The sequence below is a fragment of the Lycorma delicatula genome, chromosome 2, assembly GCF_047948215.1.
Source record: "Lycorma delicatula isolate Av1 chromosome 2, ASM4794821v1, whole genome shotgun sequence".
NCBI classification, from domain to species: Eukaryota; Metazoa; Arthropoda; class Insecta; order Hemiptera; family Fulgoridae; genus Lycorma; species Lycorma delicatula.
This window is the reverse complement of record NC_134456.1, coordinates 109650977-109666283: the sequence shown is the minus strand read 5'-3', so window position 1 is coordinate 109666283 and position 15307 is coordinate 109650977. Positions and strand designations below refer to the sequence as shown.

The 15307-nt window shown below is 35.8% G+C and overlaps 2 protein-coding genes across 3 annotated transcripts in view; both read right to left on the bottom strand.

Annotated features, from left to right (window-relative positions):
• Positions 1 to 2197, bottom strand: part of LOC142319102 (peroxisomal N(1)-acetyl-spermine/spermidine oxidase-like) — a 30978-nt gene extending 28781 nt beyond the window's left edge. Inside the window, exon 1 of the mRNA XM_075356011.1 lies at positions 1920 to 2197. The gene's annotated coding sequence lies outside the window, so the exon portion shown is untranslated. The remainder of the gene's footprint in view (positions 1 to 1919) is intronic.
• A 1227-nt stretch (positions 2198 to 3424) lies between these two features.
• LOC142319100 (uncharacterized) overlaps positions 3425 to 15307 on the bottom strand; it is a 39274-nt gene continuing 27391 nt past the window's right edge. For both annotated transcript variants that reach the window (XM_075356008.1, XM_075356007.1), the window contains one exon: positions 3425 to 10075. In XM_075356008.1, the coding sequence (XP_075212123.1) occupies positions 4480 to 10075 (5596 nt within the window). In that variant the 3' untranslated portion in view covers positions 3425 to 4479. The remainder of the gene's footprint in view (positions 10076 to 15307) is intronic.

The window sequence follows — 15307 nt, the reverse complement described above, 5'->3', positions numbered from 1 at the left end:
GTATTATAAAACAATGTTAAATTAAGTAATATTATAATTAGTATTAGGATTACTCCATTAATTATTAATTCTGTAAAAGTGAAAGAAATAATAATAAAGAAATGCAGTTGGATAAAGTTAGGTAAGTTATGATTTTAATTTTTGAATGATTATAAAGTAATTAACCACAGAGATCTCTCTAAAGATCCAGAGAAGCTGAGAATACCTTTACAGTGTCAGTTTAAATGATGGTGCAATCCTGACATTCACCTCCCCATGGTAGAGGGGACAACAGCTGATTATAACTTGTTATGTGCAGGTAGCAAATGAATGAAGGGACCAAGTATCTTTTGGTATAAGAATATTCCCTCTACCAAGTGCCAACAGCCTCTTTGAGGAGTGTATAGAGGTTAGGGCACTCTATTGTCTTTGTGGCAAAAAATGGCACCAAAAGGCGGAAGAGCCAAAATTGGTCAATGGCATTAGGAAGCAAAAGGCAACAGGAAACCACTGCATTAAAAATCCAGAAGGATATCCCTTTGAGTTCACATGGCATGGCTCTGTTCAATGCAAAATTACCCAGAGTTTCTACTTCCCGAGTGAGATCTCTGGAGGGGAATACTTTGAACACCACTATTACTGCAAAGCCTGCTAGTTCTGAAAAAATCAAAGTATATGACAACAAAGTTCGAACTGCTACATGGAATGTACACAGTTTATTTATGACTGGGAAGCTTGTAAACACGGATACAAGGTAAAAGATCTGTTGGGAGGTGAAAGAATTCATGGCTGGACTATTTGAAGATGATACAACTGCACGTCAGAGGAAGCTTTCCTTGCTGCAGCATCATGTTCAGAGCTGGTAAAGTGGAATGCCAATCTTCACTAAGGAGAGGACGCTTAAAAGAAGAATCACAGGGAGCAACATATTATAATCGGCTTCTGTATTAAAAATTTTTAAATAAACAAAAACCCTAATTCTGCCAGTAATATTTATTATTACGACTTTTTTTAATCATTTAGTTAATTTTAACAAGGATAATTAGGAAAAATTTAGAATTTCTTCAAAAAATAGTATAAGTTACTGACAGAATATGCAATGCAGCTGGCACTGAAAAATGGTTGTCCTTGACTAAGCATTCCTGTATTGTAGTGGTCCATTTAGGGTAGCAAGAATTCAGTTCTCATTAAACTGAAGACCGAGCTTGTTGGAGTATATTAAAGTCATCATGTTTGTTTGAATCATTCGTGTACGCTTTTTTGACTGGTTCATTGTCATCAAACTTCTTGCCACATAAAAAGTCTTTGAGCGACGCAAACAAATGAAAATCAGATAGGGCAAGGTCTGAGCTGTAAGGAGAATGTAGCAACAGCTCCCAACATAACTTCCTGAGCGTAACTTCCATTGCTCAGAGACCTTTCTCCTGTTCTCTGAGCAATGTGTTGTGGCGAAGATTGTTATGCAAGAGAATCAAACTTTTTGAGAGATGTTTTCACAGGGCCTCACTTTCTGTTGGAGCATGTTAATATAGAACTCACTGTTCACGATATGTTGTTCTTCTAAATAGTAACTAAAAATTGGGCTTTGTGAGTCCGGGAAGACTATCAACATTACTTTACTGACTGACAAATGAGTTTTGAATTTTTTTTGGTGGGCAAATTTGTATGTTTCCACTCAAGACTTTGCAATTTGTATTCAGGCTCAAAATTGTATATCCTCATTTCATTACAAGTTACTATATGATCTAGAAAGTTATTACCTTCTGCTTCAAACCATTCTTTCAGCTCAAAACAAATGCAAATCAGGTGTCTATTGACTTGAGTCAACTGTCTTGGAACCCATCTCAAACAAGTTTTGCGATAATTCAGCATGTAATGAACGACTGATTGAATGCATGGTTCCAACACTAATATTACACAAACTAGTAATTTTGATTCACCTGTTCTCATGAATAAGATCATTTATGTGATTTTGCAGCGCGGTAGTCAAAAACTTCAACTGGTTTTCCAGAGCAAACTGGTCTTCAGTTACACTTGTTCTGCCTGAATTAAACTGTTCCACCCATTTATACACATTACTGCAGTTTAAACACTTTTCACATACTGTTTTAACATTCTTGAGTAAATTTCCTCCCCCCCTGCCAGTTTCATATCTTCTGATAGCAAAACTCATATTACTGAATGGTGCTCTTCCAGCGTACACGTTTCAAGTGGAGCTTACATTCTGAAATCAAGAAAAGAGGTTATGTTTAGATTAATTATGATTGAACAGCTGATGAAATGTGTTCCCAAAGTTGCCAACTTGCCTCTCAAAAAGTTTCATTGTCACTGAATGAAGAGTTGTTTTTTTTTCATCAATTTGTGTTGTTAATTATTCAATGTCCCTTGTAATCTAAAAGATAACATCAAAAGAGATTAAGTTTGTTTATCTTGATGAAATCTGGAATGACAATTAATTCATAAAACTTGCTGATAATGGTTAGAAATAATAGGGTTACAACTGACAGGAGTTCGAAATACAGGTTAACACAGCCAAGAGCCACAAGATGCTTCAAATTTTCATTAATATTTAAATTTTTTCTACCAAAAGAATGGTTCAATGAAAAGGAAAAATTCTGAAATGGGAAAAGCTATTATCTACTAATCTGCATCTCGATTTGCTATAATTCTTGTTATTGCTTTTTTCCATTCAGCCAAGTCAACAAACTGCTACAAAATAATCCCACAAACTGAACAAAAGAAGATGACTGAAAAATAACAGTACACTTTTTTACATGATACAAGAACTTACCTTAGTTTTATTTTCTTTGACAATTCTTTCCTACAAAAAAAGAAAAAGCTTACTATATTGATGAAATGATAGTTAATTAGTCATTCTATAATTCTAAGATTATTGCCATAGTATCATAACAATTTGAATGCTAGAGCTAGCCTGGTCAAAAATAAAGTCTATTGGGAAAGATCAAAAAATCATAATGTGTTGGTCTGAAAATACTGTAAGAAAACTCTCAAAAGTAGTAGCAGTAGTTACACAACCAGAGATTGGCAATGTTATTTAATCATGTAGAAAGACTGTCAAAGGAATCCAGGAAAAAGTAGTAGAAAGTCAGGGCATTCTAGAAAATGAGATGGAATATTTGGTGTGATTCACTGAATATTAAGAATTCATTGTCAACCAACACTGAAAGTGATGTGGTCACCATTATCATTACATGACAATGATAAATATCCTGAACCATTAAGAACTTATAAAACAATAATTTAAAAATTGTATTTTTAATTATTTTTACATTATTATGAATCTTGAAATGTTAGCTTAGTTTCTGGTATCTCTTTTCTCAGTTATTTGAATGAATTGTAAATACGTTTTATAAAAATTATTTTATAAATAAATTTATTCTTTCCATGAATACATAGGTTTTTACATTATTAAATAAAACATAAGTAGAAAAAGAAATTTTTTAATTAACCACATATTTTATACAATAAAATATTAACTTAAATGAGATAACCAAATAACAGTACTTTAGTTTGCATGATACACTGCAACAGATATGCAAGCTGTTTGGTTGGTTAGCAAAAGATTTGGGTGCTTCTCATTCTTTGTATCAGGGAGTGAATAAAAGATGACTGATTTTCAAACCCTTTTGGAGAAGTTGTTAACATTATCCTTTCAAACTTCACTTATAAAATATTTATATAAAAAAAATTCAATATACACATCTTAAAAACTAACAAGTGAGAGTACTGTTAATAATACACTTAACTACTGTTAACCACAATTAACTACTGTTAATAACTAACTAGCCTATTTTCTTATCTCAAGTTCCAGTTTATTTTCTGTATACACTTCACAGATTAGCATTTTAAGTCCCGACTTATTCAAGATTTAAGAGTTTAAATGAAAGTAAATTGTACAAGAAAAACCCCTAAATCATCTGACAGTAGAGTACACTCTACATAGAAGAACATTCTGTATCACTGAAACACTATAAGATTTATTTCAATTACGTAATCAGGACATATGTTTTAGGTATACACAAAATATAACACACTCCTTATGCAACTTTTAATGTTTGCAGTTCTGTGACAAAACATTTGTCACTTCTGTTTTGAATTACACCATACTCGTATGAAAGGATTGATAACATCTTAGTTACATTCTTTACATAACACCACTTTTATATATCACATTTTCATAACATCTACATTTACTGTAACATATACACTTTTACATAACTGTCTTATCAGCAGTTTTGTTCTCTAAAACGCACTCTTCATTCATAGAACACAAAACAATGTCCATTACTTTCAACTTTTTACTAGAAATTTTGTCTATCCTACTACAACCTTCTTATTATCTGATAAAACTGAAATGTTAACTTTTTCTCATGTAGAGTTACCAATTATAATTTCTTCAACAGTTTTGCCAGTAATATTATCTCCATCTTCATTTTAACTTTCATTCAAATCTTTTACAAACTCATCTACATCTACATTTTAATCACACTCATCTTTATCTTTCTCTACTATATCTTCAGACTTATTTTGATGCACAATATTTTCATTAAGCACTTCAGTATTTTTAATCTCTTCTTCACATTGAATACCTTCAGCCACATCATCCATCTGCTCTTTAACATAGACATCTGAATCTTCACTACAAGGTTGCAAGTCTTCATTTTTTCCACTCTTTTGTGGAACACCTTCCATACTATTCCTATTTTGATGATCAGCATCTTCACTGAGCTGTCTTATATCACAGTTGTCATTTTTATGGCTATAATCTTCCATACATTCTTCAATATGACATCTCATATCTTCAATTTTATTGCCCTGCTGCGAAACACCTTCCTTATGTTTATTTTGTACTTCAACATCACTTTCATTTTCACTGCTATCATTTTGATGTTTAACATCTTCTATATGCTCTTTTACATTATCATTTGAATCTTGATTATGGTACTGTATACCTTCATTTTTATCGGCCTGCTGTTTAAGATCTTCCTTACATAGGTTATTTTGTAATTCAAAATCTTCCTTTTGTTGTCTTATGTCCCTGATATCATTTTTATGTTCAATATCTTTCATACACTCATTGATATTATCATCTGAATATTCACTATGAGGTTGCAAATTTTCATCTTTATTATCTTGCTGCACAACAACTTCATTATGCTTATTTTGTAATTCAACAACTTCACTATCTCGAATTATATTACTATTCTCATTTTGATTCTCAACTTCTTCCAAATGCTCGCTAACAATATCATCTGAATTTTCACTATGAGGTTGCACATCTTCATTTTTACTGTCTTGCTGCATACCATCTTCATTATGCTTATTTTGTAATTCAACAACTTCACTATCTTGAATTATATCACTATTCTCATTTTGATTCTCAACTTCTTCCAAATGCTCGCTAACAATATCATCTGAATTTTCACTATGAGGTTGCACATCTTCATTTTTATTGTCTTGCTGCATACCATCTTCATTATGCTTATTTTGCAATTCAACAACTTTACTATCTCGAATTATATCACTATTCTCATTTTGATTCTCAACTTCTTCCATATGCTCGCTCACAATATCATCTGAATTTTCACAATGAGGTTGCACATCTTCATTTTTATTGTCTTGCTGCATACCATCTTCATTATGCTTATTTTGTAATTCAACTTCACTATCTTGAATTATATCATTATTCTCATTTTGATTCTCAACTTCTTCCATATGCTCATTAACATTATCATATGAATTTTCACTATGAGGTTGCACATCTTCATTTTTACTGTCTTGCTGCATACCATCTTCATTATGCTTATTTTGTAATTCAACAACTTCACTATCTCGAATTATATCACTATTCTCATTTTGATTCTCAACTTCTTCCATATGCTCATTAACATTATCATATGAATTTTCACTATGAGGTTGCACATCTTCATTTTTACTGTCTTGCTGCATACCATCTTCATTATGCTTATTTTGTAATTCAACTTCACTATCTCGAATTATATCATTATTCTCATTTTGATTCTCAACTTCTTCCATATGCTCATTAACATTATCATATGAATTTTCACTATGAGGTTGCACATCTTCATTTTTACTGTCTTGCTGCATACCATCTTCATTATGCTTATTTTGTAATTCAACAACTTCACTATCTCGAATTATATCACTATTATCATTTTGATTCTCAACTTCTTCCATATGCTCACTAACAATATCATCTGAATTTTCACTATGAGGTTGCACATCTTCATTTGTATTGTCTTGCTGCATACCATCTTCATTATGCTTATTTTGTAATTCAACTTCACTATCTCGAATTATATCACTATTCTCATTTTGATTCTCAACTTCTTCCATATGCTCATTAACATTATCATATGAATTTTCACTATGAGGTTGCACATCATTATTATTGTCTTGCTTCAGAACGTCTTCCTTACGCTTATTTTGTAATTCAACATCTTCACTATCTTGAATTATATCACTACACTCGTTTTTATTCTCAACATCTGTAAGCTTGTTAGCATTATCATCTGAATCTCCACTAGAAGGTTGCACATCATTTTTATTGTCCTGCCTTAAAATACCTTCACTATGCTTATTTTGTAATTGAACATCTTCACTACCCTGAATTAAATCACTGCTCTCATTCTGATTCTCTACATCTTCCAAATTCTCTTTAATGTGATCATATGAATCTTTACTATGAGATTGCATATCATTTTCATAACTCTGAAGTATAAAATCTTCAATATTATTCTTATTTTGAAGTTCAGAATATTCATTTTCATCTTCACTGTCCTGATTAGTGAAGTCTTTAGTAGCACCTTTTATGTGATGTTCAACATGATCATTCAGACATTCTTCAGTTTTTTCATTATTCTGATGCTTCACTTTTTCACTCTGTACATTCTCAGTACTCACAGGAAATCCACTGGCATCTTCTCTGGATCCTTGGTTCATCCTAGGTTTTATAACTAAATATTTTAAATTACTAGAATTATCTTCAATAGAACTTTTGACACAATCACCTGTATCATCATCAACAGTACAATTTTCATTTGCATTTTCTTTTAGGTCTACATTGTTTTCAGAATTTGATAAAACACTTTCATTTAAAAGCAAATCTTCCTGTTCTTTGGTAATATTAATTTCTTCTTTGCAATTGTTCATATTTTCTGACAGTAAATCATATTCCACTACTTCATCACCATTAACAAAAACTGTGTTAGACAGCTGATCATTCTTTTGAAATTTTGTTATTGTAGACACAGAAAACTTCTCTAGTGTAACTTTTGGAATTCCACTGTGCTCTAACTCATGCTGTTTTCTTTCAACTACTGTTAAAAACGCCTGATTGCATTTGTTACAAACATATTTTGAATTATTACTATTTATAATAGATCTCTCATTAACATTTCCATCAATACTCTCATGAAAAGAATTCCTGTATTTACTAATCTTTTTACATTTAGAAGAATCAATCTTTAATTTCTCTACATCAGAAACCACAGTTTCTTCTTTAATTTCACTATCACTGTCTGATGAATAAATTTCTTTCTTAACAAACACCTGTGTTTTAGATTTAGGTCCTATTTTTTTCTCAACTTTAAAGGCTGAAATTTTTTCTTCAAGTTCATCACTACTCACAGATGAATCAGTTTCTTCTCCACTAAGTAGCATAACTGTTCTTGACTTCAGATCCAATTTTTGGACCTCAGTAGCCACATCATTCTCTTTAATTTCACTATCACTATCAGATGGATCAATTTTTTTTTCAACGCACACAAGCTTTTTTGATTTAGGACTAGGTTTCTGAACTTTAGACAATGTACTGGCTTTTTCACTGTCATATTTAATACTACTACTATTATCAGATGGACATTTCCCAACAGTGGACACTACTACTCTAGATTTTGGTTCCGATTTCCAAACTTCAGAAGAAGTCATGACTTTCTCCTTATCATCACTATTACATTGAGATAAATCAGTTTCTTTTTCAAAAGCAGAAACCAGTGATCCCAAATTACATTCTGTATTAGGTTCAGGTTTCGTAACTATAGAAAGAGAAGTTTTTTCATTAAGTTCATTATCTCTGGCAGTCTGTTCAATTTGATTTTTAGAAACAATTATTTTCAATTTAGTTCTTGATATTTTAACTTCAGTAGTTGTAACTTTCTCTTCACTACTATCATCAGATAAATCAGTCTGTTTTTTAACATACAACAAACCCACTCTAGATCTAGGTCCTGGTTTGTGAATACCACGAGGTACTGTTTTATTTTCATTTATTTCTTCAATATCAGAAGAGGAATAGCTCTGTTTTTCAACTGCAGTCCATTTTCTTGACTTTGGACCCAATTTCAGTTTTAAGGTTTTTAGCCTTGTGTCTTTATTTGAAGATGCTTTAATTTCTTGAATTTCATTACAATTACTCAAGAAATCATTTTGTTTTCCAGCATTATCTGCACATGTTTTTGATTTAGGACCAGGTTTTTTACAAACCTTCTCTTTGGACAAAGCCAATCTTGTTATCTGGTTTAAAGAAGCCTCACCTTTAACATTTTCTTTCATTAATTGAAAATCAACTAACTTAGAATCAATATTTTCTACTTTAACTACCCATCCATGAGGTAGTTTTAGCTTTAAATCATTTTGCAAATTATTATCAAAAATGGTTTCTTTCTTTTTCTTGTTTGGATTTAATAAACTACATTCCTTCCCTAAACTTTCTTTCAATGAACTTTCACTTTGACTGTTTATTTCAGAACATGAGGAAGAGACTGAATCAGATCTTTTACGCTTCAGTCTAGATCTGATTAATTTTTTATTAAAATCTGAATTACCATCAACAACAAAGTCATTCAGTTTAGAATCTAAGTGATTCCTTCTGGTTTTTCTTTCTTTCTCAATGTAACTCTCAGTAGATGCTAATGAAATATTGGAATTTCTCCTTTTTTGTGGTGATTTTTCTGAAGTTATTTTTGTTTTCTTAAGTCTTTGTGTCTCTTCAGAGTCAGTTTCCTTACTAGAAGATTGTGCATCAGATCTCTTCCTTTTAACATTTTTTGAATTAGATGTAGAAATAACTTTCATATTTTGTTGATTATCATTACTCTCATTTCTTGTAATTCCATCCAATTCATTACTCCAAAGTTTGAAATCAGTAAGAAAGACACGGCATGTTCTTCCAGAATGTAATCCTGCAAATGCTTTTCTTTGTTTTCTGGAGCATACTAAGCACAGGTTTCCTTGAGCAGCTCTTGAAATTTTACACCAACTACAAAAATAAACTGCTCCTTCATTGCTATGTTCATCATCACTCAATGGTTCTTTTGGTACAATAAAAGATTGTTTTTTTATAGTTTCCAGATTTTGCTCAAATAACTTTGTAACACCTGTACCATGTTCCTTAATTTTACTTTTATTAGAACTGATCTTACTTGATGTTTGTTTACCTACCATTTTAGATGATAAACTAGTAGAATCAGCATTTTCATCACCACCATTAAGATCTTCGCTGCCACTTACAACTATAGGTTTCTCTTCTACCTTTAGAGAAATATTATCAGACAAGTCACTATCATTGTCCAAATCATCATCACACCCCTCTTTTATACTCAAAGAATCATTGCCAGACCTATCACTTTCTGAATCATCAGTGCTTGAGACAGTAATTTCTTGTTTTAATTGTCTTTTACCTCTTTTAATTCCACTACCACCAACTTTTGTACCAGTTGACTGATTAGGTTTTCTTCCTCCTTTCTGTACTGGAACATGAGGATAGTGATCTTCACTATCTTCAACTTCTTTCTTTATTACCTGTACAGTATTTTCAAACTTAGTATCTGCATTACTTTCTCCACTTCTTCTTGTCTGTCTTCTCATTTCTTCTTGATTTACTTCTTCAACAGGTTCTTGTTTTATATTTTTAATAATATCATGTTCACTAATTTCACTATATTCTTCCTGATCACTGACATTAGCATTACTGTTTATTACATTCAATTTAACATAACAATCTTCTTCTTCTTCTCCATTAGTTTCGTCTTTAATTTGTTTTAATCTCCAGTCTCTGGAAAAAAGGGAAATAATATAGAGTAAATCTTATCAAAATGTAACTCTGAATTTACAATATTGGCTACCAATTAATAAAATTTTGAAAATGATTCATAACTGATAATAATTGAGTGATTTAGAGAACATATCTACAAGTAAAAAAAAAATTATATTGTCATTACATATTTACAAAACTGTACTACTGTTTCTTCATTTTAACAGTGCTTCCAACCACGCTGACATTTATCATAGGGTACCTAAGTTTTTTTTAATTATCAAATTTTCTAGCAGCTGCAATTTAAAAAATAAATAAATAAATTCCTACTTATATGCATTAAAATTATTAAGCATTGCAATGCTAGCAATCTCTTAATGTCCAAGAATAGATGGTAATCACTACGGCTAATGTCAAATTAGTGAAGTAAAAATAAACAACAAAACATATGAGATAGGATTGGAGCAACACATCTACAATCTAATCTATTAATAGTCTCACATCACCTCAGATCTCTTGCTTCAAATGTTTAAACCCACCAGGTTGGTTTAGTGGTAAAACTCATCATAAATCAGCTGATTTCAAAGTCGAGTGTTCTCAAATTCAAATCCAAATTAAGCCAGTTGCTTTTATTGGGATTTGAATACTAGATCATGGATACCAATGTCCTTTGGAGGTTGGTTTCCAATTAACCACACATCTACGGTATGGTTGACCTGAAAGTGTACAATACCTCACTCACATCTCAAACAAGGGATACAGCTGCCTATGAGCCCCAAACCCAAAAAGATGCATAAGATATCTGGAGACTTCTGGAATATTCATAAGATAACAAAACAACTGTTTATACAATTGTCATTGTAATGTGTTATATACACATGAAATGCAATAGTGCTGTTTATATGTAACAGATACTGTTCTTATTAATGAAAAATTCTTCTACAAATTCTACTTCCATTCTCCGATATATGTACATGATGTAAAAGCTTGATTTTTATTTTATTTAATACTGAATGAGATTTCTATATATTTTAATTCATATATATATATATATTTTTTGTACAGGATCTGTTACTATTTTTAAACTTTTTAACATTTTTTTATGATTAGAGATATAGCTTCTTCCAGTTCCTTTTACTATTATGAAAAAAGAAAATTGTTATATAAAAAAAAACTGATAATTAAAAAAATTATTTAACTTTTAAAAAAAATAATCCCAATGTAAATGAAACTGTACCAGCAGTATAAGCATTATATAAAACAGATTTATATCATACAACTAATAAATTTAAATGAAACAGGAAAAACCAGAAATCATTGAAATACAAATGATTGCAACAAATCAATATTTTACCATATACATGAATTTTTAATCTAATTAATTAGGTTAACAGAATTTAATTGCATTATTGGATTCATTCACTGAAAGGTTGAATACTTCCAGATTAACTCAGAAATATGTAAATAATTTTTAACTACAAAAGTTAAACAGAAAATATTGAAAATAAAATAACATGTACCATACTAACATTCTTCTCTAAAAGTACTAGAGAATCTAGAAAGTGCTTTTAAAGTCCAAGATTCGGTAAAGAGAAAATCCCGATATGAGAAAATACCTCTCCAGGGTAGGGAGGGGCAATGACTGTTTACAGTAACTAGTATATAACAATGGCTAACAAATGAAAGGATCGAGTTACTGCCAATATAAGGAGCTCCCCACTTTACAAGTGCTAATGGTTTCCTCAGAAGGCAGATGAGCAGTGGTGGATACAGGGCACTTCTATTATTCTGGGGATAGGAAACTGCTTCCAAAAGTGGAAAAACTTCTAAAGAAAGTCAACAGTATTAGAATACTGAAGGCAGCGGAAAACCACTATATTTAAGTTCCTAGTGATAATTCGTTGCATTACAAATGATCCTGGCTTCTTCCATTAAATGTTCTCAATTTAAATTGAATCTGCAGAAGATACAAAAGATGTTAAAAGATTGTGTGTAGGAACTTGGAATGTCAAAACTTTGTTTTCCAACTTTGAAAAAGCTGGATAATCTCAAAAGAGATAAAGATAAATAGAATGGATATATTAGAACTTAATGAAGTAAGGGAGAGATTCCATCTTTGGCTCTTGTAGTGAAAGGTTGTGTCTTATTGTGCTCTGTGATTGTGAGTTGTAACCAGTCCTGCCAGGTGTTCAACAGTTCTTCTACCTGCGTCGCCAGACAAAGTGAGAAGGGTCTGCTAGGACATCAGCCGGGCGGCCAGCTACCTGGATTACAGGCCAGTTACATTAAGAAAAGGATAATCCTTTTCTTAATTTTATTTCTATTTTATTCAAATTTCTATAATAATGTAAAGTGAACTCTTGTAGTCATTACGAACACATTAAGTTAATAGCCTATTATTATAGGACTATTGTGCTGATTTAAAAATAATTTTATTTTAAATTGTTTGATATAATCTGTACCTATTTAGGTCTACAGGTTATATCTTGTTTTGATTTTTTTCTTGTCAGTGATTTTATTTTGCAGCAAGTGTACATTAAGAAGTGTTTAATTAAGTTTAATTTTAATTTTTAAATTTTATTCTTTATTTTTCCTCAATGGAAGGAAAAGTAAGGCCTGCCCCACCCCGGAACTGTCCGTCGGTGGAGAGGAAAGCGGGTCTGGCGCTAGGAAGCGCCAGAAACGCCGGGACTCCGCGCCTCCTATGGAGACGGAGCCCGTAGCGGGCTGCAGCAAGGCTGCAGCAGCCGCCAACCCGCAGGCTGATGATGGGGCCCCATCACAGCCTGCTACCGTCAGGCGGGAGAAAATCCCGCCAATAATGCTGGACTGCCCGAAGGAGTGGCCAGCATTAGCGCGCGACATTAAGTCGCGGATCGGGGGGCGCCTGGTGGCTAAAAGCACCGGGCTCTCGATAAGGCTGCAGCTGGGGAGCGAGGCGGATTACCGGGTGGTGCAGAGTTTTCTGCACTCGAAGGGAATCGCCTTTCACTCCTTTCAGCTCCCGAAGGACAGGGAGCTGAAGGTGGTTATACGGGGAATCCCCTATGGGGCTGCCCCGGAGGAAGTAAGGGAGGAACTGACCTCCCTTGGCTATGAGGTGGTTTCGGTTAAGAAGCTCCTCACAAGGGACGGTCGGGAAACCCCGACCTGCCTAGTGGCCCTTAAGAGGACCCCTTCGGCCCGGACCATTTATGACCTTGGCAGTATTTTTTACTGCAAGGTCGCAGTGACTGCGTTTGTGTCACGAGGGGGGCCACCCCAGTGCCACAGATGCCAGAAATTTGGACACTCGTCCAATTACTGCCAGAGGGCCCAGCAATGTGTCAAGTGTGGTGGGGACCACGACACTGCCACATGCGTTAAGCCGCGTGAGGAACCAGCCTCATGCGTTAACTGCAAGGGGTCTCATCCGGCTAATTACCGGGGTTGCCCCTATTATAAGGAGCAAGTCAATAAGGTCAAGGGCATTAAAAAGCCCGCGACTGTTGACGGCCGCAGCTGGGCCCGTGTTGCCGGTGGGGGAAAATCAGCCCCCAAACCGGAGGTGCCGGCACCTGTGGCCAAGGCGGTAGTGAAAAAAGGGGAGGTACCCTCCCCAACACCCGCCAAGCCAAAACCGGCGGCGACCACCAAGAAGGTGGTGAAACAAAAGGCGGCGACAAAGCCGGCCCCGGCGAAGAAGGCCAAGCCTTCCTCGACGGGAAAGGCAAAGCCTGCTCCGGCTGGGAAGGCCAAGCAGGCTGTTAAAAACACCGCGGCCCCTGTGGCCCCGCGCCCCACCAAAAGGGCGGCCGCGCCAAAAGGCACCTCCAGCGGCAATCCGAAACCGGCTACCCTGTTGGAGACCACTGGCATGGAGTTCCTGTCGCAGATGACAGTGAAGGATATCCTGCCACATATCATGATGGTTTTGCCACGCCTGCTCCAGGCAAAATCTCTCAAGGACTGTATTCAGTCCTTAATAGAGTGCCTCATGGCTGTACTGTCCAGGTATGGTTAGGCCCACCCTCAGACTCTTGCAGTGGAACGCCAACTCAGTAGTAGGCCGGACGGAGGAACTATGCCGTCTGGCCGAGGATCTACTGATAGACGTGATACTGTTGTCTGAGACGTGCTTGAACCCAAACAAGCAACTGACCCTTCGGAACTATTTTACATATGGGACGGATAGGCCAGTTCGACCCGGATCTCGCACCTCTGGTGGAACTGCGGTTTTAGTCCACAGACGCCACATGCATACGCGCGTTGTTCTTCATACAAACGTGATGGAGCAAACGTGTGTGCATGTGGAGCATCTGGGCACGGTGTATCGGCTGGTTTCGGCTTATAGCAAGCCGAACGACGCGGTAACCGGCGCAGATCTGGATGCCGTGCTGGAAAATTGGGATGGGCCCATGATACTCATGGGCGACCTCAATGCCAAACACGTGTCATGGAACAGCATTCTGACAAATCCGAATGGCAGATTGCTGTACGAAAGGGCGAGAGCCCGCCGCTTGGTCGTCGTAGGCCCTGAGGTGCCCACGTTCGTGCATCGCTCAGGCAGATCTAGGCCTGACGTGCTGGATATCGCAGTCATGAAGGGGGGTACCCTCCCATTCATGATTGAAACGATAGAAGACCTCAGCTCGGACCATTCCCCTGTCCTGTTGGAACTAGGTCAGGCAGGGGGTGGCCGAGATCCCCCGCCTATACCCCGAAGGTCAGTCAACTGGAAAAGGTTCTACGAGACCCTCCAGCGGGAGTACAGGCCGGTAAATCCTGAGCTCCTGAACACCCCGGAGGAAATCGACGACACTGTCGGGCGCGTCACGTCGTCAATGACCGAGGCCCTGGCAGGCAGTTCATCGGCCAAAACTCGAGCAGTTGTTCGAAACGACCTCCCTCCTCATATCTCCGAAGCCATAACGGAGAAACGACGACTGAGGAGGAGATATCGAATCACCCTGTCCCCCGCTGATAAGCGGGCCTTTTATAATCAAACGGACAGGGTAAAACAACTGCTGACAAGCCATCGAGAGGATTCGTGGAACGAATACCTCGCCTCGGTCTCTGACGACATCTCCTCGGTGTTCAGGTTGAACAGGAGACTGCGAGAAGGGAAGAAGCCTCGCCATCCGGTTGTGGGGCAGCGAGGTTTTCTTGCATACTCGGAGGCGGAGAGGGCCGAGGTATTCGCCGATACCTTGGAGGAGCAGTTCACTCCAAACCCCCCTCCCTCCCCGAACGACGAGCACACAACCGAGGTGG